Source organism: Vulpes lagopus, chromosome 15 (genome assembly GCF_018345385.1).
Source record: "Vulpes lagopus strain Blue_001 chromosome 15, ASM1834538v1, whole genome shotgun sequence".
Lineage (NCBI taxonomy): Eukaryota > Metazoa > Chordata > Mammalia > Carnivora > Canidae > Vulpes > Vulpes lagopus.
Window position 1 is genome coordinate 5505098 of NC_054838.1, and position 24783 is coordinate 5529880.

At 42.1% G+C, this 24783-nt stretch overlaps 1 protein-coding gene across 5 annotated transcripts in view; it reads right to left on the reverse strand.

Annotated features, from left to right (window-relative positions):
* Nucleotides 1-24783, reverse strand: part of GAS2 (growth arrest specific 2) — a 127986-nt gene that overhangs the window by 25112 nt on the left and 78091 nt on the right. The window contains exon 7 of one of the 5 annotated variants that reach the window (XM_041730366.1): nt 14371-14424. The exons of 3 other annotated variants lie outside the window; for them this stretch is intronic. In XM_041730366.1, coding sequence (XP_041586300.1) covers nt 14371-14424 — 54 coding nt within the window. Of the gene's footprint in view, nt 1-14370; nt 14428-24783 lie in introns of those variants that run through there. One more of the 5 variants, XM_041730365.1, reaches the window with a different exon arrangement.

The following is a 24783-nucleotide window of genomic DNA, read 5'->3' on the forward strand; positions in this document are numbered from 1 at the left end:
GCTTGCTCGATAATCTTTGCCGGTCTCTCTATCTAGCCAGTTATTTAAAACACAATAAAGACCGAGGCAGACACCTCAGCTAAGTTTCTCCTTTCACATTTTTTTTTAAGCCAACTGATTTGAATGCAGATATGTTTTCAGAACTGAGGGTCTGGCAAGCTCTGTGATTTTTTTAGGCCTCACCGTGAGATATGATCAGGACCACTTTATGCTACTCTGAGGGGGCCACAGCCAAAGTGGCTTGCCTCTGGAAAGATAAAATAAAAAGTGAGTGGGGGTTTTACTGTTGTTGGTGGGTTGGTTTGCTTTGCTTTGGGTTTCCACCAAAGCTTTCATGGAAAACGAAGTCCTTCTGCAGGACTTAGCTGAGAGGAGGTCTGCTTCATTTCGTGTTCTGCTCCTTCATGTTCAGAATCAACTCAGATCACTACATGTAACTTGTGGCATAAAAGCAATCCGTGGACGTGCCAGCGTGAGGACATCTTCCAGAGTGCTAATGTCAATCCCTCCATAAAAGTAAAACCATCTGGGGCAGCCCGGGTGGCTCAGCGGTTTGGCGCCGCCTTCAGCCCAGGGCATGATCCTGGAGACCGGGGATCGAGTCCCACGTCGGGCTCCCTGCATGGAGCCTACTTCTCCCTCTGCCTGTGTCTCTGCCTCTCTCTCTCTCTCTCTCATGAAAAATAAATAGAATCTTAAAAAAAAAAAAAAAGTAAAATCATCTGTTTTAATAGCTAGTTCATTTTTGTATTTGCCTTCCCGTAGACACCATCCTGCAGCCTGGCACTTGGTTCTTGGGAGACAAACAACCCTGCCAGGGACGGGGACACACCATCCAGGACTCTGAACGGCAGAAAGCTCAGAGCAAAAAACCCAAGGGCTGCACGCAGGTGCAGTAACAAAAGTGAAGGTGGAGACACACGTAGCAAAGAGTCCCCCCAAGAAGCTTGGAATCCATACGGATTGTCAAGGCACAGCTGTGGAGGTGACTGGGGCATTCCCTGAGTCCCAAGACATCAGCAAAGTCCTTTAATCAGCACGTACATTGTTCTATTCCGCCTATAACATTGTTCTTGAATATTAAGCAGCTGGTGATTCAGTGCCATCTGGCACTTCCTGGTTAAGCAGGGCTCTGATACAGTAGGAATGTGTCCGGAGGAAGGGAAGAGCGTTTCCAGGGAGGATAATGTGTCAGGATGACTCAGGGAGGCTGGGTGAGAGTGTGGGGGAAGCTGGAAGACCCACTCATTCAGGATGAATAGAAAACGAGGTGCGGGTAGGGTACCTAATGCTTTGTGCCACTGACCCTCTTTGTCCACGCAGCCACGCAGGATGTGCTTTCCAAATAAATGAATGAATGAATGAATGAATGAATGAATGAATGATGTGCTTTCAAAGGGCTGTGGGGGTTTTCTCCCTTAGCAATGATGTTGTGAAGCATGGGCCTGTGATCCAGAGAGTAGGTTGGACCTGGACGACAGCAGGATAACCGCTAGCACAGGTCAAACAGGCTGTCCCTGGCGGTCAGAAGCCCTGGAGATGGAGCATGTAGAGCGAGACAGCGGAACCTTGGAGTTTTCCTTATCTTCCTCCCTTTTTTGTTCTCTGAGAGGGAGGACGTCCTTGCGATGGAGCCACGGGGGTTTTGCCTATGTCAGGTTTCCCGGAGCTTTCTGTGGCCACACCAGAAGACGCAAGAATGGTCTACAAAGGGATCTGCCCCACGACCTCAGGCCTTACAGAGTCAACAACCAGTGGAGAAAACCAGGTGGGAAAAGAATCAAGAGAGATGACCTCAGAAATGAAGGGTGAACGTCATTGCCGAAGAGTAGGGAGAGGGGAGGGCTTAGGAGAACAGGGTGCAGGACTGGGTTGGGTTTCCAGGCCTTGGAGGAAGGACGTGGGCCATGTGGCCCATCCGCGGAGAGCGTGGCCAGGATGGTGAAGGACCCAGGAAACCTTGCTTGTGGGAAGGGCTGAGCGAACGCCGTTGAGATACCGACTGCCACTTGCTCTGAACCAACTTCATACGTGCCAGGCTTTTCCTATATGCTCCAGAAAGCAGATGTTTCCATCTCCGTTGTGCAGACAAAGGAAACAGGCTCACAGAGGAGCAGTGTCTATAGCCGAGCCGGGGAGGGGACATCTCGGTTGGCTGGTGCCGAATACAGATGATCTAAGCTAGAAAACGGATCTTAGAGACAAGCAATCCAGTGCTTTCCCCCCTTTCCCCCCACAGATGATAAGGATCTCTGCAATGCTACTGTGGCTTGCTCCAGCCGGCTTTCCCCAGAGTGACTCAGTCCTAACTTTGGTGAGCCTCCGAACAGTCTGCTTGCCATGTGCTGCTCAGGGGGCCAGGGATGAGCCCTAGGTCTCCCAACTGGCTTACAGGACCAGGGATGAGCTCTACCTCTCCCACTGGCTCAGGGGGCCAGGGATGAGCTCTACCTCTCGAACTGGCTCAGGGGCCAGGAATGAGCTCTACCTTTCCCACTGGCTCAGGGGGCCAGGGATGAGCTCTACCTCTCGAACTGGCTCAGGGGGCCAGGGATGAGCTCTACCTCTCCCACTGGCTCAGGGGCCAGGGATGAGCTCTACCTCTCCCACTGGCTCAGGGGGCCAGGGATGAGCTCTACCTCTCCCACTGGCTCAGGGGCCAGGAATGAGCTCTACCTCTCCCACTGGCTCAGGGGCCAGGAATGAGCTCTACCTCTCCCAACTGGCTCAGGGGGCCAGGGATGAGCTCTACCTCTCGAACTGGCTCAGGGGGCCAGGAATGAGCTCTACCTCTCCCAACTGGCTCAGGGGGCCAGGGATGAGCTCTACCTCTCGAACTGGCTCAGGGGGCCAGGGATGAGCTCTACCTCTCCCACTGGCTCAGGGGCCAGGAATGAGCTCTACCTCTCCCAACTGGCTCAGGGGGCCAGGGATGAGCTCTACCTCTCGAACTGGCTCAGGGGCCAGGGATGAGCTCTACCTCTCCCACTGGCTCAGGGGCCAGGAATGAGCTCTACCTCTCCCACTGGCTCAGGGGCCAGGAATGAGCTCTACCTCTCCCAACTGGCTCAGGGGGCCAGGGATGAGCTCTACCTCTCGAACTGGCTCAGGGGGCCAGGGATGAGCTCTACCTCTCCCACTGGCTCAGGGGCCAGGGATGAGCTCTACCTCTCCCACTGGCTCAGGGGGCCAGGGATGAGCTCTACCTCTCCCACTGGCTCAGGGGGCCAGGGATGAGTCCTAGTCTCCCAACAACTTTGTCACAGACGCCACAGAGCCCCTTTGTACCCATGAGAGAATTCCTTGTCACAGAAGCTGCATGGCCTACTCAAAGTGACATGGCAGTGCCAGGGCTGCATCGGATATTTTATTCTAAAATCCGCATTCTTTATACATCTCACGCAGAGAAAGCCTGTCTGCCAAACCTATTCGTTAAGAAATGGCTTAGACTCATTCTAATTAATCAAAAACGAAGCTGTGCTAAACAGAACACAAACTGATTAGTACAAAGACACAATTATTCCACCGATCTGACCTAAGACCTGATAGTTTGGTGAGCCCCTGCTAGTGGTGAAGAGACCAGTTCCATTGTGCTTTCTGGGATACGGAGATTGGCCTACAAACCCCCACTTCCACCAGCAAAGACCTGGGGACCGAGATGCCTCAAGGTAGGAACCACTTTGTTACATTAATACAAAAAAAAATAGTCCCCATTAATATTCTATTCTATTTTATAAACCATTACACCGAGTCGAACAATAAACCTCAGGGAGTTTACGCATACGTCTGTAACTAAAAGCGCAGGCCAACGATTATGATTTGCTTTCCACTGAGGCTCCCAGGGAAAATCTATGCGTTGTTAAAGGGGTTATGAATCTCTTCCTACACAAACACGAGCACCATAAACACACATGGGGAAACGAGCACCAAGCTTCTCTCTCTCTGAGAGAGAGAGAGAAATGATAGATGGTGCCTGCTAGAAATTTTAATTAAACCTGTGAGTGAAAAATTCTGAATCAGGCCAAGTGGCAGCTGCAGTCAGACGTGACCTGCTGTAACAGCAGAGGCGGGACCCACGTCAGGAAATGGATATCCTGTGAGAACAGCCATAATATCCTTGAATTTCATTTCATCTGGATCTCGGAAAGGTCTAGCTCTGAAGGGCCTTCTGGGAGCCTCCCCCACCCCCCACCGCCCCACCAGCAGAGTGAATAGCTCAGAATACAAAGAAATCTGCTCTTGGTTGCTTAGTGACAGCAGAGTGTGGACCACAGCATCCTTAGTGCGTGTGTGAGCGTGTGCGTGTGTGTGTGTGTGTGTGTGTGTGTGCGTGTGCTGTCCCTTGTTTGCTGAAAGGCCGTACACCCTGGCAGGCTGCTGGCTCTGCTGCAGTAATTAACTGACGAAAAGCCCCTGACCATGGAAGATTCCATGAAAGATTCTCTCAGGCCTATGATTCCGGAATAGTAGCCATCCCTGTAAGTGTCATGATGAACCGTCCCTCTCCTATCGCCTGCTTTGCCAATAAGGCATTTAGGAGGTGTGTCTCTTCTTGTCCCTAGTCCCCATGTTCCCTCACCTGGTTTCCGTAGGCCTCTGGGGACAGGGGGAGGAGCCTGGCCTTACCAGGATGGGGACAGAGCTCAGCCTTAACCCCATCTCTCACGAGTTGCCCGGCCCTGGCCCGGTCTGTTCATTTCCATGGTTCCTATCCATCCATGACCTCACTTTTGGGGGGCTGCTGGGGGCCACATGGCCTTCACTCAACCTGCTTTGTCAACGGTCATGCATCAAACACACACCAAGTGTCGTGACTATTTTCTCCCCTTTGTTTCTAAACTTCACTTCCTCTTCTTTATCCTGCTTTTTGCAAGTTAGAGACCTACACGGATGATGGAACTGAATCTCGAATTCCAAGTTACAGCGAAACTGCTTGCAAGTCAACCCATTCCATGCGAAAAGCGCGCTATTTCTTTTTGAAAACATTCCTTGATGTATGTGTCTCCTGTACGGACTCCAGTAAAACAAAAACAGAAGCCGCTACTCAAAAGAATGGATTGTTTTGGTATCAGTAACCCCTGCGCCTTTTCACTTTTATTACAAATTACAGACTCGAAGCCTTAAATCCAAGGCCACGATTCATGCTTGAGAGCAGGTGTGTGGTCACTCAGCATACACCCGGTCTCTGGGATGTTTACTCCGACCTCCTGGCAAAGAAAAAGTCCATCTGTATGGGACCTCCTATCTCCCTTTAGAGCAGCAGGAATGGAGGTGGGCAATATCCGCCCAGTATAAAGGCTGCCTACTTGGTCTCCCATGCAGGTGGGTGAGTCCAGTGAGTCAGGAACTTCCCATAAGTGGCACAAGCACTTTGTCCCTTCTTCATCTTTTCCTCCATGTTTCCCCCTGGGGCACGGAGACATCGGAGACCACATGTCTGAGACCCACCCCCAGTGGTGGCAGAGGGTTGAGCTGGAGAAAGCCTGAGTCCCTGAGGACTGGGAGGAGCAGAGTCCCCCAACCAGCCCTGGACATTCACAATAGAGAGACACGCGTCTATCTTCTCTAAGTCACTGATGTTGGTTCCCATCACTGATGTTGGTTTCCATTGCTGATGTTGGTTCCCAGGCAGTGAAATTACTTCCCCACATCCTTGTGTTCAGAGTCCCTCAACCTTCAAGAACTACACGGTGCCTCAACAGTATCTGTCTATTGCAGTGCAATGCGGCTGAAGATGTTATGCAAGTCTCGTAGGCAAGACCAAGCACCGGAGAGAAATCAGTGAGCAACTACCACACGAGTCATACCCCTAAGGTCCTTAACGGTGAAGGAGAAGCACAGGGTGCTTGGGATCAGTGCACCTCAACGGAGGAACCTCACTGAACGGGGGCCCAACGTGGGGAGGACGGAAGTTTCGTCGGGTGACAGGCATTAGGAGTAATGACTTAAAAAGGAAATGTTAGGTAACGGGCAGAGAGAGGAGGCTCATTCCATTAAAAAGAACAGTATTTAAAAGAATAATAAAATAAAAAGAATAATATTTCCAAAGACCTTTGAGGAAACAACATGATGTGTTGAAAGAAGAGAAGTCCAGTGACTGGAGCAGAGCAAGAAGGACGCCGGAAGGAAGGGTTGAGGAAGTTAGAGTCCAAAACCTTCCACTATCTTCTCTACTGTCTCCCCATCGCGTTCTAAACTAGGGACATGGGCCGAAAAATACGAATGAGGACAAGAGTTCATCAAGAAGAAAATTCTATGGCCCATTTTTTCAGAATTTTTCTCCTGGGTGAGGAGTTAGAATTTACACCCACACCACGGAATCGAAGCATTCCCTGATTCTGGTTTCTCTGCCCACACCCCCGCCCCCACCCCCACCAAAAAGGAAAAACACTGAAGTGAGAAACGACAACCCTTAATGGGACCATTGTCTTGCCCTAGTTTATATAAGAATGAACAGACCAGACCAAAATATGCAAGTCATCCCTCTCAACAGAACACTTCTTGTTCCCCTCTGTCTCCAAGCCTTCTCATTTGCAAATATAAAGAAATGAATATAAATCTGCTCTTTGACAGAAGCTGGCTTCTCAGAAATTTGTTTTCTTTGTTTCCTACATACGTGAACGCATTTCACTGAATGCAGAACCACTTTTAACATCCTCCAGGCACTGAGAAGAGGTAAGGAAAATCCTATTAAAGGCTTAAATAACCCGGGGAGGACACTAGAGGGCAGGTGTCCCCTTTAAATCTGCTACAATTTCCACCCACAGCCCCACGGCCCATCACTAAGACTGTAGGGATGCAGACCTAAATTGGTCTCCTTTTCCAGAACTGTTATAACACAAGGTAATAAATAGATAAATGAATGAATGAATGAATGAATGAATGAATGAATAAATAAATAAATAGATTGATTGATTGATTCTGCTCCACTGCTCCTCAAAGAAGCTGAGCTTTGCACTTGCTCTCCCTGTCATCTTGTCCCTGCTCCTCTCAAGCCGGGCTCCTTCTCATGGTCTTTCTTCAAAGATCACCTCCTTGGAGACGCCATCCTTTAGGCCTTTATCTAGGCAACCCCTCCTGAATCCCACTGTTCTCTATTGCATGTTTCCCTTTCACGTTACCCAAATCCCCAAACTACCCTGAGCGCTTGCTTACTTGAAAATAATCTGTCCCTACGACAGAGCATGCTCCTTAAAGGCAGTGAGTGACTGTGCCTTAGTCACCGCTCTCCTTCCAGGAGCTAGAAAATGATTTGTGTCTTACCTGCTGACCGAACGAATGCACGCTCAGTCCTCGAAAATGAGCACTATCGTGGTTCCCAGTACAGACGCCTTACAGAGACCTCAGAAGGTCACGATCAAAGTCATGCAGCAAGTCGACAGCAGAATCACGTTGACCTCAGAGACTCTTTCAAGCTCTATGTTTCTTTTTATTTTTTTTTGGGGGGGGGAGGTAATTTCTCATAAGAAAATCCCCATTTTCAAAAATCTAGTTTCTTCCCTGCCTCTTTCCTGTATTCTACGAATATCCAGTCAAGCCTACCCTCAAAATACTGTTCACATTATTCTTTCCACTCCTCCTGCCACCATTTTAATTAATGCTCATCTCCTAAGAATAACCTTTTTTTTATTTAGTTGCATTTGCCTTTAGTTTCTTCCTGCTGCGATCAATAATCCTGTATATAAACCTCTCCCAAATTAATTGCCTTATATTTCAATTTTATCAGGCTATTGATCAACACCTTCCATGTCTGTCCAATGCCTTCAGATCAAAATGGAGAGTTTTTGGCTTTATTTTCAAGGCTGTTGCCCCCAGCATAGTACCTTTCTCACACTAGTCCCTACTTAAACTCCCTCTGTGGGCTCCCGCTACCCTGGCCCATTCATTACTTAAACCTCTCTTGAATTTCTCCTATTCTTCCACCAGCGACACTGACCCTATTGTCCTCCAAAAATGCTCTCCCACAACCAAATCCCATTCATTTCTCAAAACACTGGACAATTTCCACCTTCTCTCTGAAAGCTTTCCAGATACATCCCACGCACACGGATCCACCTGTCTCTAAGTTCATCAGGGCTTAGAACAGCGTCCAGCTCATTGTTGGTGCTCAGCACATTTTTGTCAAATGAATTGCTGAATCCGTAGTTGAAATCAGGCCCTGTCTTACGGCTACCTTTATTTTCTCTTTTATTTCCTTTGTGGTATTAATTCTTGGATCCCATCCCAACGGGATGTTTGAGGTCTGAGTCATAACTTCTATTCAGCTCCTTATATCTTTTCTCTGTTACCCTAAGCTCTTGGAACTAACTCCACATGCTTTAACTATCAATAGTATTATTGATAAACTTGTAATCTCTGATTTCTGGGATGGCTCAGAATTTAATAACTGCCCAGAAAACAATAAATCCTACCGACCTTATCTGAGAGACCCTTTGGGAATCAAAAGTCTATCTCTTCTCTTTCTTTTCTTCAATTAATGTTCTACCATCATTGATACGTTGTGAAAGCAAATTATCAAGCAGGGGCCCTTTCTTGTTGGAATACCTCGCTGTGTTCCTTAATTTGACTTTTCTGATCCTCACGATTCGATAACCTAATAGTGTGTGTCAACAACATAGGGGCACCAAACTAGGCACTTAACATAGAAACTATTACAAAACAGGTTCAGACACTTCAGAGCAGCAAAAGGCGACTGACCAGTATTGGTCAGTATCCACTGAAGACATACTGACCAATATTGCATTTTCTCAATGTTAACTTAGTACCATCATTTAATAAGGGCCACGGAAATTCAGAGGAATTACAAATTAATGAAGACTGGGACAGTACGGGAAGCCATCTGAAACTGTCATCAACAAGACTCCAACAATTATTAAGTCCCTGCACATGTCAGGCTGCTCTCTACAGTTCCTACCTTCTAGAACTTTGTGATCTGTAACTTACCTTTAATAGCTTTAGGTATATTCTAAGAGAAAGATAGATGATGTTGTCAACTTGCTCTTTAATCATTCGGATGCCGATTTAATCCAGTCACAAGGAACCACGGATGCCAAAGCAGCCACACGCAGACGTCTCTTCTACATCATCCCATTCAATTTTCTCTCTTATTATTTGTACGTGAGAACAGCCTACTTATTTACTGATCTATGTCGGGGTCAGCGAAATATGGCCCATGGGACAAATCTAGCACCCATTCTACTTTTATAAACAAAGTTTTATTGGAATACAGCTACACTCATCCATTTTACATTGTCTTCACCGGTGTTTGTACTAAAACAATAGAATTGAGTAGTTGTGACAGACACTGTATGGCCCACAGAGCCTAAGACATTTACATCTGGCTTTTTACTGTCTGCCCCATGGCCCACCTGTTTATTATCTGACTTTTCACAACAGAATATGAGGGAGACCGTTTTGTTCGCTGTTCTGACAGCGAGACGTATATCTGGGACATAGTAGGTGCTTAATATCTGTTGCTGACCACTCATAGACTTGACAGGAGAGGAGGATAACTTGCATTAACATGGACCTCGGAAAGCTCTGAATCTGGCCACACATCTGGAATCACTGCTTTCTGGGCATATAGGTAATGAACTCATGTAAAGAAATTTGTAAATGGCCAAAGAATACTCTGGGGAGGATTCTTGGCCCAAGGAATAGTTTTCACTGAAAATGCCTTGGTCTCACTGCTGGGCTTATTTGGGGACAGAGCACCGTATTTTTTATAGCCCTGCTACGCTAAATGAAATATGTACTAAATCACCAGGCAGGGCCTGGAACTGAGAAACTGGGTAACATCTGGAAAATAAGAGCTTAGGGTAACAAACTTCTAAAAACTTGTTGATAGGAGCACCAACCTGGGCTTTTTATTAATTTATTTGACTCCTGTCAATTGATATTACCCAGAGGTTTAAAAAAAGAAAAAAAAAAAAAAAAAAGAAAAAGAAAAAGAAAAAGAAAAAGAAAAGAAAAAAAAAAAAAAAACCCGCCATGGTTGTAAAATATAAAAACACCATTTCCCGTCCTTCTTTTTTCAGTTTCCATGAGTAACTTACAATTTTGTTCTATGTAAAATTCATACCGAAGAAACTCTAATTTCTAACAGGCAGAAATTCTGACCTACTGAAACCCAGCCAATGCCAGGCAGAGGTAGCAGAACAAGCCAAAATCAACATGCTGGTTTTTAGATATTCTGTTTAGGGGCAAACAGTGTTTCAGTTCTGAGTAACCTATATACCAAGATGGACAGCCTCACCCAGGAGACCACAACTTGCCTTATATTTCAGATTTTTATCAGCTAGGTCTCCGGGCTGAGCTGCCTTGCCGTGACCCGCCCACTTCCCAGGCCAACCTGGTTGACCAGTACTCCCCAGCGGTACACCCTTTCTATTCATTCCCTGTGCTATGGCCTGAGGGATTTAGAATGTAATCTATCCTTATCTTTTCCCATTTAAAAATTCTTCAAATCTCTGTACTGCCTTCAGGGGAAAGCCAAAGCTCTCAGAACACAGGAGGATCTTCATGAATTGGCTTTGTGTGCCTGCCGACCCGTCTCCCCTTGCCATGTGCCCCTCTTCGCCCTCTCCTCCCCTTCCCTCTGGTCTAAAGGCAGGACTTCTAGGAGTTTTGATAATGTCTCATTCTCTTTCTTCCCTTTGTCCCTTTCTCTTTCTCCTTTTCTCTTCCCTCTGGGGCTTCTGAGCCTTTGCACTTGCTCTTTCCTTTCTGCTTCTGCTTGAAGCACTTTTCCTTCTCTTGTCTGGCTAACCTCAGTTTACTCTCTGAGTCTCACCTCAGATTTCTCCCTAATAGCCTTTCTGGATTCTCAAAGTCCAGATTAACAGAAAAATCTCAGGAGTAACACTCTAAGGAACCAAGTAACACTCTACTAGGAACTCCAAATCGAATCCCAAAGAATGTATCACATGAAAGATTAAAGAGGGGATCCCTGGGTGGCTCAGCGGTTTAGCATCTGCCTTTGGCCCAGGGCACAATCCTGGGGTCCCAGGATCAAGTCCCACGTCAGGCTCCCTGCATGGAGCCTGCTTCTCCCTCTGCCTGTGTCTCTGCCTCTCTCTGCGTGTCTCTCATGAATAAATAAATTTTAAAAATCTTTAAAAAATATTTTAAAAAGACAGATTAATGAAAGGTAGATCTCTAACTTATTTTGATGTCACCCCCAACATGGTCTAAATTCTTAAAGTCAATGTACAAGTTCTGCCTTAAGTATGCTCCCAAAGCAATTCAACTATGGGTCTCCTAGATAAATGTTCAAATCCTTTGCTATCAGACAAACAGAAAGTCCAGGAATTGTCCTTCTAAAATATGGTACAAGTGTTCTGTTCAAAATGCATACTAAATATACTGCAATCAAAGACATAACACTTGCCTTGAAATCTTTCACTTCCAAGAAATCAGGGAGAGAACACGGATGAAGATAAACCACTTGAGTGGCTCCAACACCTGGCAGTATGAGAAGGCACTGCGGTATTCTGGAGAGATACTTGTTGCAGAGTGCACAGGTTTGAAGATCACTGAATATGAAATTGCACAAAAAATGAAAATGGACTTTGATGTATTCAACTAGCAACGTCTGGGCTGCAAACACTGGGCACATCAACACCTCCTGCAATAGCCTCTGGTTATGTAGGAGGTGCTGTAATCTAAATGGTTACAATGATGCCTGTCATCTTTTTTATAACCTGGCGTGGCAAGTAAAATCTGGGGGGTAAAAAGGATTGATCTACCAAGTGCCAACAGCAGCAAGCAGAATAGATAATCTTGCTTCAGAGAGAACAACAGTTCATAGCAAATAAGTCCCAAGGCAGGTGGCCAATTCTCGGCCTCTACAGATCTGGCAAGATTTGAAGGTGGTCCGAACTGGAGAGACGAGGATTGAGGTGTGGCCTTGGATATGAAGAGGGAGGAGGATTAGAGCATTAAATCCCACCTGTGGAAAGGTGTTTGAAACAAGGCAGGGAACACTGGACCGAGGGTAAAGGCTTGGCTAATGAGAGTCAAGAAAGAAAACAGCTTGACAGCCTCCCCTACAGGAGTTAGAAAAGCCACAGCTTGAGCTTCCTCTAGAGAACAGTGTGAAAGCAAAGTGGGACCTCAAGAAGCAGACTGCAGCCTCCAGGAGAGGCGGTTGGCCCGGGCCGGCCTCCAGGTATACCAGCCCTTGGGGCCACGCTGTGACAAAGCTTCCTAAATCCTGTTTGCCACTGTCGAGGAAGCTCTTAGTACTCTCCCAGAACCTCCTGGGTTCAAGAGAAAGGAGAAATAACTCCTGAAAGGGCCATACCTACCAAGTGTTGAGCAAGCTAAAGCTTAGCTCAAAACTCTTTCTTTAGGCACTACAGGGTCTTTGAGAAATGCCTCCAGGAAGCAAGTCTGGCTGCTGAATTTAGCTCATTTCACTCCTGTTAGGACAATGCCAGTGTTGTCATTCTATGTCCATACTTACACAGAAGGAAGAACAAGGAACCAGGACAGGGACGCCACCTTTAAAAATTTGGCAAAGTACACTCCCTTCCTCCATGCCTCTTCTCCGGGGATAGACGAGAAGGCAGAGAAAAAGGGAGAAGAGAGCTCTGCACAGCTTTTAGCCTCCCCAAAGGGAGATGCAAACTCCACGCCCCCCCCCCCAAAGAACTGGCATGCCAGCTTCATTACAAAACTCTCCCATAAAATCTGCAAGGCCTTCTGAGATCACGCTAACTTCAAAGATTTTCTATAGAGGTTCACCCTGAAAATATGAATAATCATGATGTGGGTGAGCAGGTAATCACCTTGCTGACTTTCCAGTGCAATCTACATGCCCCTTAAAAAAAAATCTTCGAACTTACTGTGATCTCAAGAGGCATCGTGGATTTTTTTTTTAACTTCAGAAAAAAAAAAAATTCCCAGGGAAGCAAGGAGAGGTGTAACAATTTAAGCAGCGAAAAGAACACAGTCACTCATGTTTTTAAAAGAAGAAAACCTGTAGGACAACTTCTGACATGTCACATTCAGCGACATCTGAATATTGATGAAGGAAAGTGCACCCAGACAGCAGGAGCAGGTTCAATCAACTTTGGTGATAGATGCGGGTCAAGGCTGTGACAGCCGGGTTAGCACAACCAATCCAGATTTCACCCTTACTTTAGTAGTAACTTGCTTCACAAAGACCTTATGCAATGTCTCGCAACAGGTCCAAAAAAAGTCACACCTGGTATTTCTGCCACTCGGCTCGGTCCCCCATCTGATGTCCTGTAACATTCTCAGGTTCGTTGAGAAGATTTCAGAGTGACTTTAAGGGAACTCATCCATCTCTCTTCCTTGTCAGTTATTAACATGGACAACCAATTAAATTATATTTCATCTTCAGAATTATTAGCAGTATATATGAGCCATTATTTATATCGTTAAGCATGATTCTTACAAAGGAGCAGAGAAGCTGTATCCTCAGGATTTCTGGGAGTTCTTTGCACACAGCGCACACTCATGTACTTGGTGCATGAATAATGAGGCAAATTACAGATCAAGAAATGCATTTAACAATACTTTAGAGATCTAAAATAATTCTCATAATTAGCTTCCAGATATAGTCATCCGGTTTAAAAGAGAATTCACCAAATGGGGCTTTTCTAACAGCCATTTTATGTTTATGTGGAATAGATACTTGAGTAAGCTGTTTTTTCTAGATCATAACTGTTGATATTTAAAAACTAAAGATGATCCAACATGTCTGTTTACACTGGCAACCTCAAGGCATCAAATTCAGGCCTTATTCCAGTCCCAACCTCTTTAACTTTTTATTGTACTAAAGTGGGAACTCACATGTGTTCGTTAAAGCACTGCTGATACGTTGGGAGGTTAGGTGTGGTGTCAGATACAAAAATTTGGCAGAGGTCCACGAGTTTCCATGTGTTCAACCACAAAGGGCAATTTGTGCAATGGGAATAGTATGGAAATATTATGGAATTATATTGTGTTTCATGTTTATTCCACAAGTGTATTATCTTAAATATTTTAAAGCAAAGTTAAGCTGATGCTGCATACAGAAGCCAAACCCAGGTTAATACTTTCCAAGAATTCTAATAATAAGCTCAGTCGAGGAACACGCTGGAGCAGGGAAATTGTACTAAGAAAAGACAGAAATCACCAGGTTACTGCCTGCCACCCATGCACAACAAGCCCCGCATTGCTATTTTTACCAGGTATTATGGGAAAACCAAAGAAGAAACAGCATTTTAACACCTCGCTGAGTTTTAAAGCAGGTACAATATTCACGTTTGGGTGCCCAACTCCCCTCGTTTGATTTGAGGCCAAGGCTCCACAGTGAAAGCAAAGTGGAGAGGTTTTCCCCTTAATTATCTAAGTAATTACCTTAAATGTCTGCTTTGCTTTGGCTGTGGAGACATAGTCACAACCATGAAGACCCTACTGAAAACAAGAAGATACGAAGTTCATAAAATGCTCTTCGTCTCCGTTGCAGAAAGGCACACGAACATCACCTGAAAATGCAAACTGTGATCTTTTGCGACAAGATTAGAGAACACCGGTTTTGTCAAGCTGCAGTAAGAACTATTCCTGCATTTCCTCGTATCCTATAGTGAAGGGAACGTCTATTGCCTAATAACCCACACTCAGTGACTCCTGAAGCACAGCCAGACTGACAATTGTGGACTGTGCCGGCCATCGGCATTGTAAAACATACATACTAGAATGATCTATTTTGTGGTGTCCTTCAGTCTTCTGCTCCTCGCTCAGAGCTCTCATACAAGAGATTTGTGCAAGGAAGTAAGTTTGCCGGGGAAACAGACATCAAGTCTGTGTCTCGATTCCATGAGAACGTACCACACCCTAGAGAATATCTAATGAAATCCTAGACAAAGTGGTTAAGTAAACAAAGTGTTTATTTTCTGTATGAAACTTCCTATTTTAAGGGAACATCCTGCCATCTTGTTCTGGCTTCACTGGTACCCATTCTCCTTGTTTGGCCTCTTGCTTTTCCTCAAGGCCCTACCACAATATTCGCCCTCAGGAAATTGTGTGATGCACAAGTTACTCTACCCCTTCCTTCCACTGTGATTTAAAATGTAGGTAGAATTCTGATCTCACAATTGTCACTCACACTCACAAGGAGACACCTACCTTACCTGAAAAGTCACTTAGCGAAAATTCTTTCCTCAGCATTGAAGGATGTATCTAGATTCTCTGCCCTGAGCATCAGAGTTCCAAGTAAAGTCACTCTTGGGACACACTGGTTTCCCTTCCCATGGATACTGGATACTATCATGGCTGTAACTTTTTATTAGTCAAAGAGGGAACTGTTAGGCTTAGAATATTCCATCCTCACCTTTACCCTAGTTGATATACTTCAATGTGTTATTCATCAGCTCTAAGGATGCTGTACACCTGAGGGAAGATCCTAGTCAATCTTTGGTGCCAAGATGTCAATTAAAATTCAGGTTTCTCTGGAATTCTTTCGGAGCTCACTGGAAAATTTCTTTTTGTTCAGCTACTGAGTAAATACAGGAGATAGATAAGATTCTCAAGGTTGATATGTGAGACGTTCCTCCCTTTGCTTCTAAGAACACTACATTCCTAGTTCCTTGTCATGTTGGCTGCAGACATAAAGGAGATAGAAAGGCATTTTGTGGACATTGTGATCGGAAAGGAATTCGGTGACATATACTTTGGGGTCCAAAGTGCTTTGCTGTGCATGACTGAAGCCCACCTTAGCCTTAGTCCCATCAGGTGGGCAGGCAATGAGACATTAGCAATATTCCTAAGGTTCTGTGTGCCATGTAAACTTCCATAATTTTTTCTGTCAACCCAGGACTTCAAAACACCATGCTTATTAAAAAAAAAAAAAATCCTGGACCGGGTAACATTATCATGGCTAACACACTGGTGGATGATGACAAATTAACGGGTAACTATTTGTCTTGGTGTTGCCATTTTAGAATGTGACTCTTGGAGGCCTTCTGCCTGATGCCAAAGTTAGAAGACAGATTTGAAATCATCCCTGCCCTTTACCTGCCTTGAAATGAGGTTTCAGACAGACTATTTAATTATCTCTGCCTGACATATTCTATGAAGCTGGATTTCAAGAAAAACATGACAAATGGCACATTCAGAATAAAAAAGACTGTTAACCAAGGGTAAAATGAAAGGATCTAACATTGAATGGGTTGGTTTAAAAAAAAAAAAAAAAAAGGATGAAAAAGCCCTTTGCATGGTGATTATCTCAAGTAATCATCATTTTTTTTTTCCATGGAGTTTACAGGCCCCTAAAATTTGTCTATAACACAGGTAGATTATAAGAACTTGGGATGAAAAGAAGGCATTTCTTTATAATAGCCAGGAGCATTAGGAGAACAATGGGTGAGTGTAATGCAGGAGGATTGGAAGTTGGTGAGAGAAGCAAACGTGTAGAAGAAATGACAATGTAAAAGAAAGCTGCAACTAGAAGACCAATGTCATAATGTACTGATTTCTTGCCGGTGTTCTTTTAGGGAGACAGGGAAAATATTGCCAAAGAAGTCATCAGGATTTGGATTTTTTTGGCAACAACGAGATTTTTATTATAAAGCAAATTGAGTATATACCTACCCTGAGGCCAACATTAAAATGAAATTCTTATACTTTGTTCCTCCCCCAAATCTGCACAAGGACTTCCTCAAGATCTTAGTATGCTTGTAACAAGATGGCAGGAATTGGGCCGAATGTATTCTAAAACAACACACAACCCAGCTTCAAGTGAAAATGTTGATACTAGTAAAATTGGAACATGCTACTCCAGTGAACTAAAATTTGATGTGAATCAGAAAGGCTCTTGCAAGCAAAGGCTTGGCAGTTAGGTAATGATGGTACCTGCTGGGTCCAGGACTGAGAATTCATGTTTTTACTGAGCAACTGAAATTCAAAATGCCAAGTTTAGAGGAGAAATGCAAGGCAGTCTAGAACGACCAAGTCATGCAGACACTTGACTGATTTTATGAAAGAGATACCACTAAATAAATGAATCCTAATTTATTGTAGTCGACCTTCATAACGAAATTCCATCATCTTGATTGACTACATTCGATACAAACTCAGGATGGCCACATTTGCAAAGTGTCTCTTAATGCATCTCGCTACAACCTGGTTATGGTACTTGAGCCCACAGGATAATTATGTACAATTATTTAATTATTTATTTTCAAGTAGGCTCCACGCCCACATGGAGCTTGAACTTATGACACTGAGAAGAAAAGCTCTATGCTCTACTAGCTAGCTGCTCGAGCCAGCCGGGCACCCCTAATTATGTACAATTTACAATGACGGATATTTCACTGGTTTGTTCTTTGCCTTCTAGATGACTCATCAATCATTCAAGAACATGATATATTATGCATAATTGTTTCATTTGTTTCCCTTTTGTAAAAATTCGTTGATACTAATCACTAAAAATTATTCTCATTTATATCAGCATTGTACATATAAACCAAGAAATGTTCTTGTGGGGATGATGACAAAAGGAAGGAAGATAAAAATCTAACAAACTTTACAATCTCATTACTATGAAATGTCTACTTTGCAAACAAGGCCAGTGATCCTTAAAGTAAAAACACAGTGAACAACTAAGTGTTTTCACTCATGTTAAGATTTAAAAAAAACAAAAACAAAAACTCAAAGGGACATTTTATTGTGTGAAACTTAAAATATACGGAATTTAATATATAAAAAAAAATGATATGATTGAATCCTGGATCAACAATTTGCTAGCTGGATTACCTTGGGAAAGTTGTTAAATCTCCATTACCTACAGTTTCCTCATCAATAAGTGGTATAAATTAACAATCACACTGATGTTTCTCACTGAGTAGTAATGAAAATAATATAAGATAATGTATAGGTGAATGTACTTTACAAATCATATAAAAGTAAGATGTACTCAACCACTGTGAAGTACCAGGATAGAAATTAAAGAATAAATGTTATTTAAAAGTTACTTGGCATCCATTTTTAAGGAACTTGCTTTCAAAAGCATCAACAGCTATGCCAAAAATGTTCAGGTTGTACTTCACCATAAGTCTAATTTAGATCCTTTAATAAAAGTATAAAAAGGTTCAAAAGACAATTTCAAATCCCTACTCCACCATAGCATGTGTAGGAAATCCTTTCATACATAATCAGACTAAGGGTCTTACTTTTAACTGCATAGAGCAAACTGGAAATGGAAATATGGCAATGTATATTTACAGTAACTTGGAAATATTTCTAAATTTCCTCATTCCCAGAATAAACTTTTGCTTTGAGAAGGCTTCTCAAACCTGGTCAATATATTGAAAATCAATGAATACGTTGAACAATGTGAAAATCACTCTGGCTGGTTTCTCTCTATTTTTTTTTGGGGGGGGGGAGGGGGACTGTTATTGTTTTATATGATGTTTTGTTTCCTGGGCACTCTTCTGACACTCCAACAGGGATTAGCTATTCAATTCCATTTGTCAGAGCATCACTTAGTAACGAATGCTGAAAAGTTGAGCGGCAATACTCACAACATGACTTGCCAAATGACTAGATGGTCTGAAACAGAATGAATAATGTATAGTTAAAATCAGGGCCCTGATATCGGATATGTTGAATTCAAAGAAAGTCTGACTGCTAAAGCTTTGTTGACTTTTGGCAAGCAGTTAACTCCCTAGTGCTTGGTTTCCTTACCAATAAAGCAGAGATAATAGTAGTGCCTATTTCAAACAGTTATGAGGGCTAAATAAAAGAATCCAAAGGAAAAAAAAAAAAAGAATCCAAGGAAAATACTTAGAGAAGCATCTAACATGCAGAAAACATTCAGTGAGTGTTAAATAGTATATGTAAAGAAATACAGACAAAATAAGAGGTTTATTTTTTTCATAAAATCCTTGACTAGAGCTTTTAGGCACAGAAAAATCAACTTGAGAACATTTTAACAATCAAAATGCCAAATCACTGAACTAATTCAACTCAATATTGCGCCTTTTCCTTACATATACATGTGCATACATGCATGTGTGTATACCCATATGCACACACATTACTATATAAGGCACACACACACACACACACACAAATTTATCTTGATGGCAGGAAGGCTACAGCAATGCAGATCATAGAACCTGTGCTTTTCTTCAATTAAGCCATTTGATTTTCCAATGCTTCTGTAAGTTCAAGTAATTTTGATTTGTGGCCAGTGGGGGGAAAAAATTGTCCATTTCTTTAGATGCAGGATGATGGCAAAAAGAAGTGATTCAAGGTGAAATATGGTCACACATGCATTGTACAATTTAAAGGCTTGGTAAATCTATGGTAAATCCCGTTGGAGATGAATAAAAATGTTTATCAGGTCAGCTGAAAAGCAGACGCAATTTTAAAAAACCTTCTTAATGCTAAGTGGCCAATAGTGGCAAATTCGCAGGGAAAGGGCATCTTTGGTTTTTGAGTTCTCATGTATTTATTGTTCTTCATACTTGATAAACCTTTTTAACAGTTCAATGAAAGGAGCAGTGGATTCTCCAGTAAGAAAGAGTATAGAGAACTGTCCCAATGTGTTAATGAATCTTTCCATTCTTGTAAGAGATATTAAATTGCATTTTTTTAAAATGCAATTCTTGCTTTCAAAAGTGGTGTCACGTGTCATAATGGGTGCAATTTTGGACAAAGTCAAGTTTGAATTTCTCCATGTTTAAAGGTTTTCAAACTCAAGGGATAAATCTCAGAAAGATAGTACTCCATCAGCTAAATTTTTCACAGCAGTGGTTAATCACTATTTATTGTGCATTCATCCAAGATCTAAGCCTTTCTCAGGAAAAAGAGGTGAAGAGAACTTATTAACATTTGCAAAGTCCTTTGAGAGATGTGTTACCAAAGTGTAAATTATATCCATGTTATTAACCCAGCCTCATTGAACATGAATAAATTACAAACAAATGAAAGTGCCTTTAATGGAGCAACACTATTACACAAAAATAATTTAAAATATGAAATTAAAGTGTTTGCATTAATTTTAAATGCCATTGCTTGTTTTTCCTGAATCAGTGTTCAATTTTGAGGCAGCTGGGCCAAGAAAAGGACCCAATTTGGAAATATTCGCATTCTAATAACAGCCATGCTTCTCTCACCATGGATCAGAGCACTATAAACACTGCCTGAGATCTTACTTATGTCAGAGGCAAACGTGGCCGTATTTTTTTGCATAGAAAAGAATATAAGCCATTGGATAGTTCTGAAATCATAATCAATGCTCCCATAAATTGCTAAATTAGAGGAAAGGTTTATATTCATGGTACTCAAAAAATGAATCTTCCACATCCAGTTGCTGAGTAATGGCTGTTTGTGCAATGTTTCCGCTAAGATAAATGAAAGTTTTATTTTCCCTGCTACTTGTTTAAAACTCCTTTGCATTTTTACACAACAGCCCATTTTTCATTACCAGGAAAGGTATGCAATTTGAACCATGCTACTTTTAACTCACAGTAAATCAATATGTGTCATAAGAGCAGAAAAGAAAGTAATATCACTCGCTATCATTGGACCTTCCCTTAGAGCCAGTCCCAGAAGACACTGCCAGGTTGGGTTGCTATAGCAACCGAGCTCGTGTGGGCCTCTCTGGCTTGGTTTGTTACAATGAATTGATCTTTACCACGCAGGTATAAACCTGAAGAATTCTTATGGTAAATAAGAAATTACAAAGAATCGATAACAAGGTGTTTGACCTTTCCATTGATCGGGACGATCTAATTCAAAAGTAGTATTAAGAAGGTGGACTCCCTAAGATTTCAAATTCCTCTGCTGACTTCCAACTAAATTATTCATTGTCTTGTCTTTAGGATCCTTAAGTAGTCACATTTCTCAAAACGTTGGGGGGTTGGGGAGGGTAATACCTTGAACCATCAGACTGCTAGCATGGAACCTCATCTGGTTTTACCCAACAGTGAAGGTCTGCTATAAAAATGTCTTGAAATAATATTAATCTACTTTAAAAAATATCTAAAATTAGGAGGAAGATTCAACGAGACTCTATGGGTAATAGAGAAAAATTAAATTCTAACGTCTATGAAAAAGATACCAGGACAGATAATATATCTTAAAATATAGAGGGTTCTACTTCATTTGCCTATTAAACAGCATAGGCCATATAAAGCATCTGGCTGGCATACAAGTAAGCACCTAATCCTAATAAACACTGTTAGGATTTTTTTCACTATCATAATACACGTTATACCCCTTTCTTTACAGTAGGCACTACTGATTATGCAATTGTAGTGACCTCTGCATTCAGAGCATTTTTTAAGTAAAAGTGATATAGGATACACCACTATGTGCTGAGCCTTAAATGTACTGTAAAAGGGGCAGGTCCTTTTTGGAAGATTAACCTTGTGAATAAAATACCTGCATTTAATGGACATGCCCCAGGGAGGCAGCCTGGAGTGGAGTGTGTAATGTGTTCGGCAGTTGGGACTTCAGTTTGTTCATCATACTACTTACTCGAGACATTAAACTCTCTAAGACTTTGTATTTTCATCTGCAATGAAAAGATAAAGCAGTTTCAAAACCAGCTGTGAGGTGGAGAGAATCCAGTGAGACAATGCATACAAAGCCCCCGGGGAAACGCTGGTACAAATGATACCTTTTACGTGATTTTAATACTTTTTACATTTTAGCTGCCTTTCTTTTAAGGATTTTCCAGTCATTTCCTTGAATCATTGTTTCCAAATGGAAGTTGAAGGGCAAAATGGGTATAAATGCAAGGTTTCTTAGCAGTACTTTAAGATAGATGGGTTGTAATTCTGGCAAAAGGTAAGAAACTTTCACTATAACTCTATGTTACAAATTATTTTTTTAATCTGCTTCAACGGATAATGTTTTTCCCAAAGCATATTTCCGTGGCCTCCTAGCTTAGGATGATGCTCTGCGGGGACAAAAATGGCAGGAGAGGGAACATTTCTATGCTCAGATGTACTTAGCCTTAGTACATCTTGCTCTAAGAATTAATAGGTCACATGAACACATCCAACCCTCCAAGAAATCCCAGATAATCTCAGATAAAGAAATCAACGTTGCTCTGTGGTAAAGAGCACTGAGTGGGAGTTAGGCCTGTGAATGCTGCTTTTGCTGCTTACGAGCTTATGGCTTTGGGAAGTTATTCAACTTCCACGCTTCAGCTTCCTCAACTGTAAAATGGGAATGTGTCTACCTCACCCGATGGGAGGTTAAAATGAGATCTGCCCTGTGCCCAGACAGAGGCTAATAAAGTCAGTTCAATAAAAAGAATTCTTAAAGAAGCCTATTTAAACGCTCTAGCATGATGACTGTTCTTCCCAAATAATCTCTCTGGATACCTTCGGGAACTATTATTCCTTGGAGTACACTCTGTACAATGTTAGGGTGGTGACAAACTGTAATTAAGTAGAAGACTATTCAGCATCTTAGTGGCCAAATCAAGTAGCACAGAAAATCAGCTGCCTCACCATGTGATCCCACTGGCTTGCTATTTCTTGCCAGAAAGTCCTAATACCTGAACATTAGAGCAACTGTGTTAAGTGTAAAGCTCCTGCCCCCTGGATGCTCTACTCATTAGAGCCATTTACATTTATTTCATGTATTAGCAGAGATCAGTTCATCATATTAGGCCATTTGCATGTCACTAAAAATTGAGCCATAAGGGAAAGGGACAAAAAAAGGATTAAAGGTTTAATAACAAGTTGAGAGAAAATTGAGTATATGGCTCACTGATTGGGTTTGCAAAGAGAAGGGACATTATCCCGATGTTTGCTTGCTTCCTAGCATGAACCCGAAATAATTTGAGTCAATTTTCAAAACGGAGAGATAAAATAGTAAAGAAAGATAAGAAAAGGTGAGAGCTTCATACAAGAAAACAGTATGCTGCAAGTGCACAGCAAGATGTAAAGTCCTCCCTCATCTAAATAACACCACAATTCCAATAAACCTCCTGACCCTTTTCCAAAACATGGGAAGTTCAGCCAATGACTAGAAAAATGAGCCGTCAGCTAATTAGTCTGACACCTTTTAGAAGTCTCTTTATTTTCAGATTTGCAATTGTATCAAGTTGCTGGCTTTTCTTCTTTTAAAGAGTTCATATTTTAATGTCATCATCAGAAATAAATGCAGAACAAAAAAAAAAAAACCAGCTCACTCATAATTCCATGCTCTCGGCAATTAAAATTTTTTTAATAATTATTTCTTTTCCCTTCAAGCCTTAATCATAATTATATATAATTTTTATAGAGAGATATTTTACATATAAATATAATTTAAAAGTCTAGCTTTTTCTACTTAACATTATATCTAATTTCCTCACAATGATATGTAGAAGTCTTTAAAATGATCATGTCTAGTATCAGAATGGTTACATTTTTCCAGGGTCAGACATGCAAATTATTTGTAATTGTGCTGTGGTACAACAACCTCTTCCTTCATATAGTTCTTCCCATCTTTTAGATTAGTGATTTCAAATTTCAGCACACATCAGAATTACCTGGATGGCTTGTTAGTGCACAGGTGGCTGGGCCCCACCTCAGGTGAGGCCTAAGAATTTGCAATTCCAACAAGTTCCCAGATGATGCCCATGGCTGCTTTTCTGGGAGATCACATTTTTTTTTTTGAAGTGTAATTTTTCTTTTCTTTTCTTTTTTTTTTTAACTAAGCTCTATGCCCAGGATGGGCTTGAACTCATGACCCCATGGATCAAGAGTCACATGCTCTACCAACTGAGCCAGCCAGGTGTGCCGCAGGGAGATCACTTTAATTACTCTTATTTATATAGAATATTATCATCATTGAGTTGGGATTGACAAATCAAATAGTACTTTTTTACGGCATCCAAGACATATTTCTGAAAACCTGTCCTACAAGCTTATACAGATTTATATTACCACCTGACTTCTTGATATTCAAAAGCCTGGGTAGGAACCAACTAACTGAATGAAATAAAACAATAGAAAATTGGTACTTTTCTCCTCAAAATGACAACTTGAAGCCTCAGATCCATCTATTTATATTTCAAATATACATAGCATGGCTAAATGGTAAGATTCAAATATCTGTTACCATAGATATCAACGAAGAGCTGCTATCACCATTGTCCAATTTCAATAGTCACTGAAAACTAACTGAAATACTCCTACCTTGGAGGAGAGTAAATGTGCATCTGCCCCGTGCAGATGCAAAATCGCTGCACTTAGCTTGCTTGTCCACCAGACAGTTCAAAAACAGTGTCACTCACTTGAAGATGTAGGGCAAAAATCTGGCTTCAAGAAATAGTTTTTGAAAAGTTAGAAATAAGAGCATTCTAACTTTGGCAGGGGATTATTAGCATGTTTGCCTAAAAGCCACAGTAAAAAAGCTCAGAGGTTCTCTCTTGTACGAAAAGATTCTTCATATTTGGGTAGAGATTAATCCCCCACCGTTAAATAGAGACATATGCATATAAATAAACATGCCCACATAAGCATATGGACGTGTGTATATAAGTAAATATTAGATAGCCAGAGATGCAAAGTAGCTATGCACACACTGGTTTCTAGAAACCCACAGATAAAACATATGCTTAGCAAAGATATCTTCTGCAGAAAATGTCTTCTGGGCTCTTTCACTGTAATCTGCAAACATTCTTATATTTTTCACTTGTTATTGTATCTCTCTGAATGTATATTTAAAGAAAAACTGTGTCCAGATACATAATAATCATAAAATCATACATAAGTAAAGTGATTGGGTGTTGTTAACAAACCTTGAAATCTAGTCAGCAAC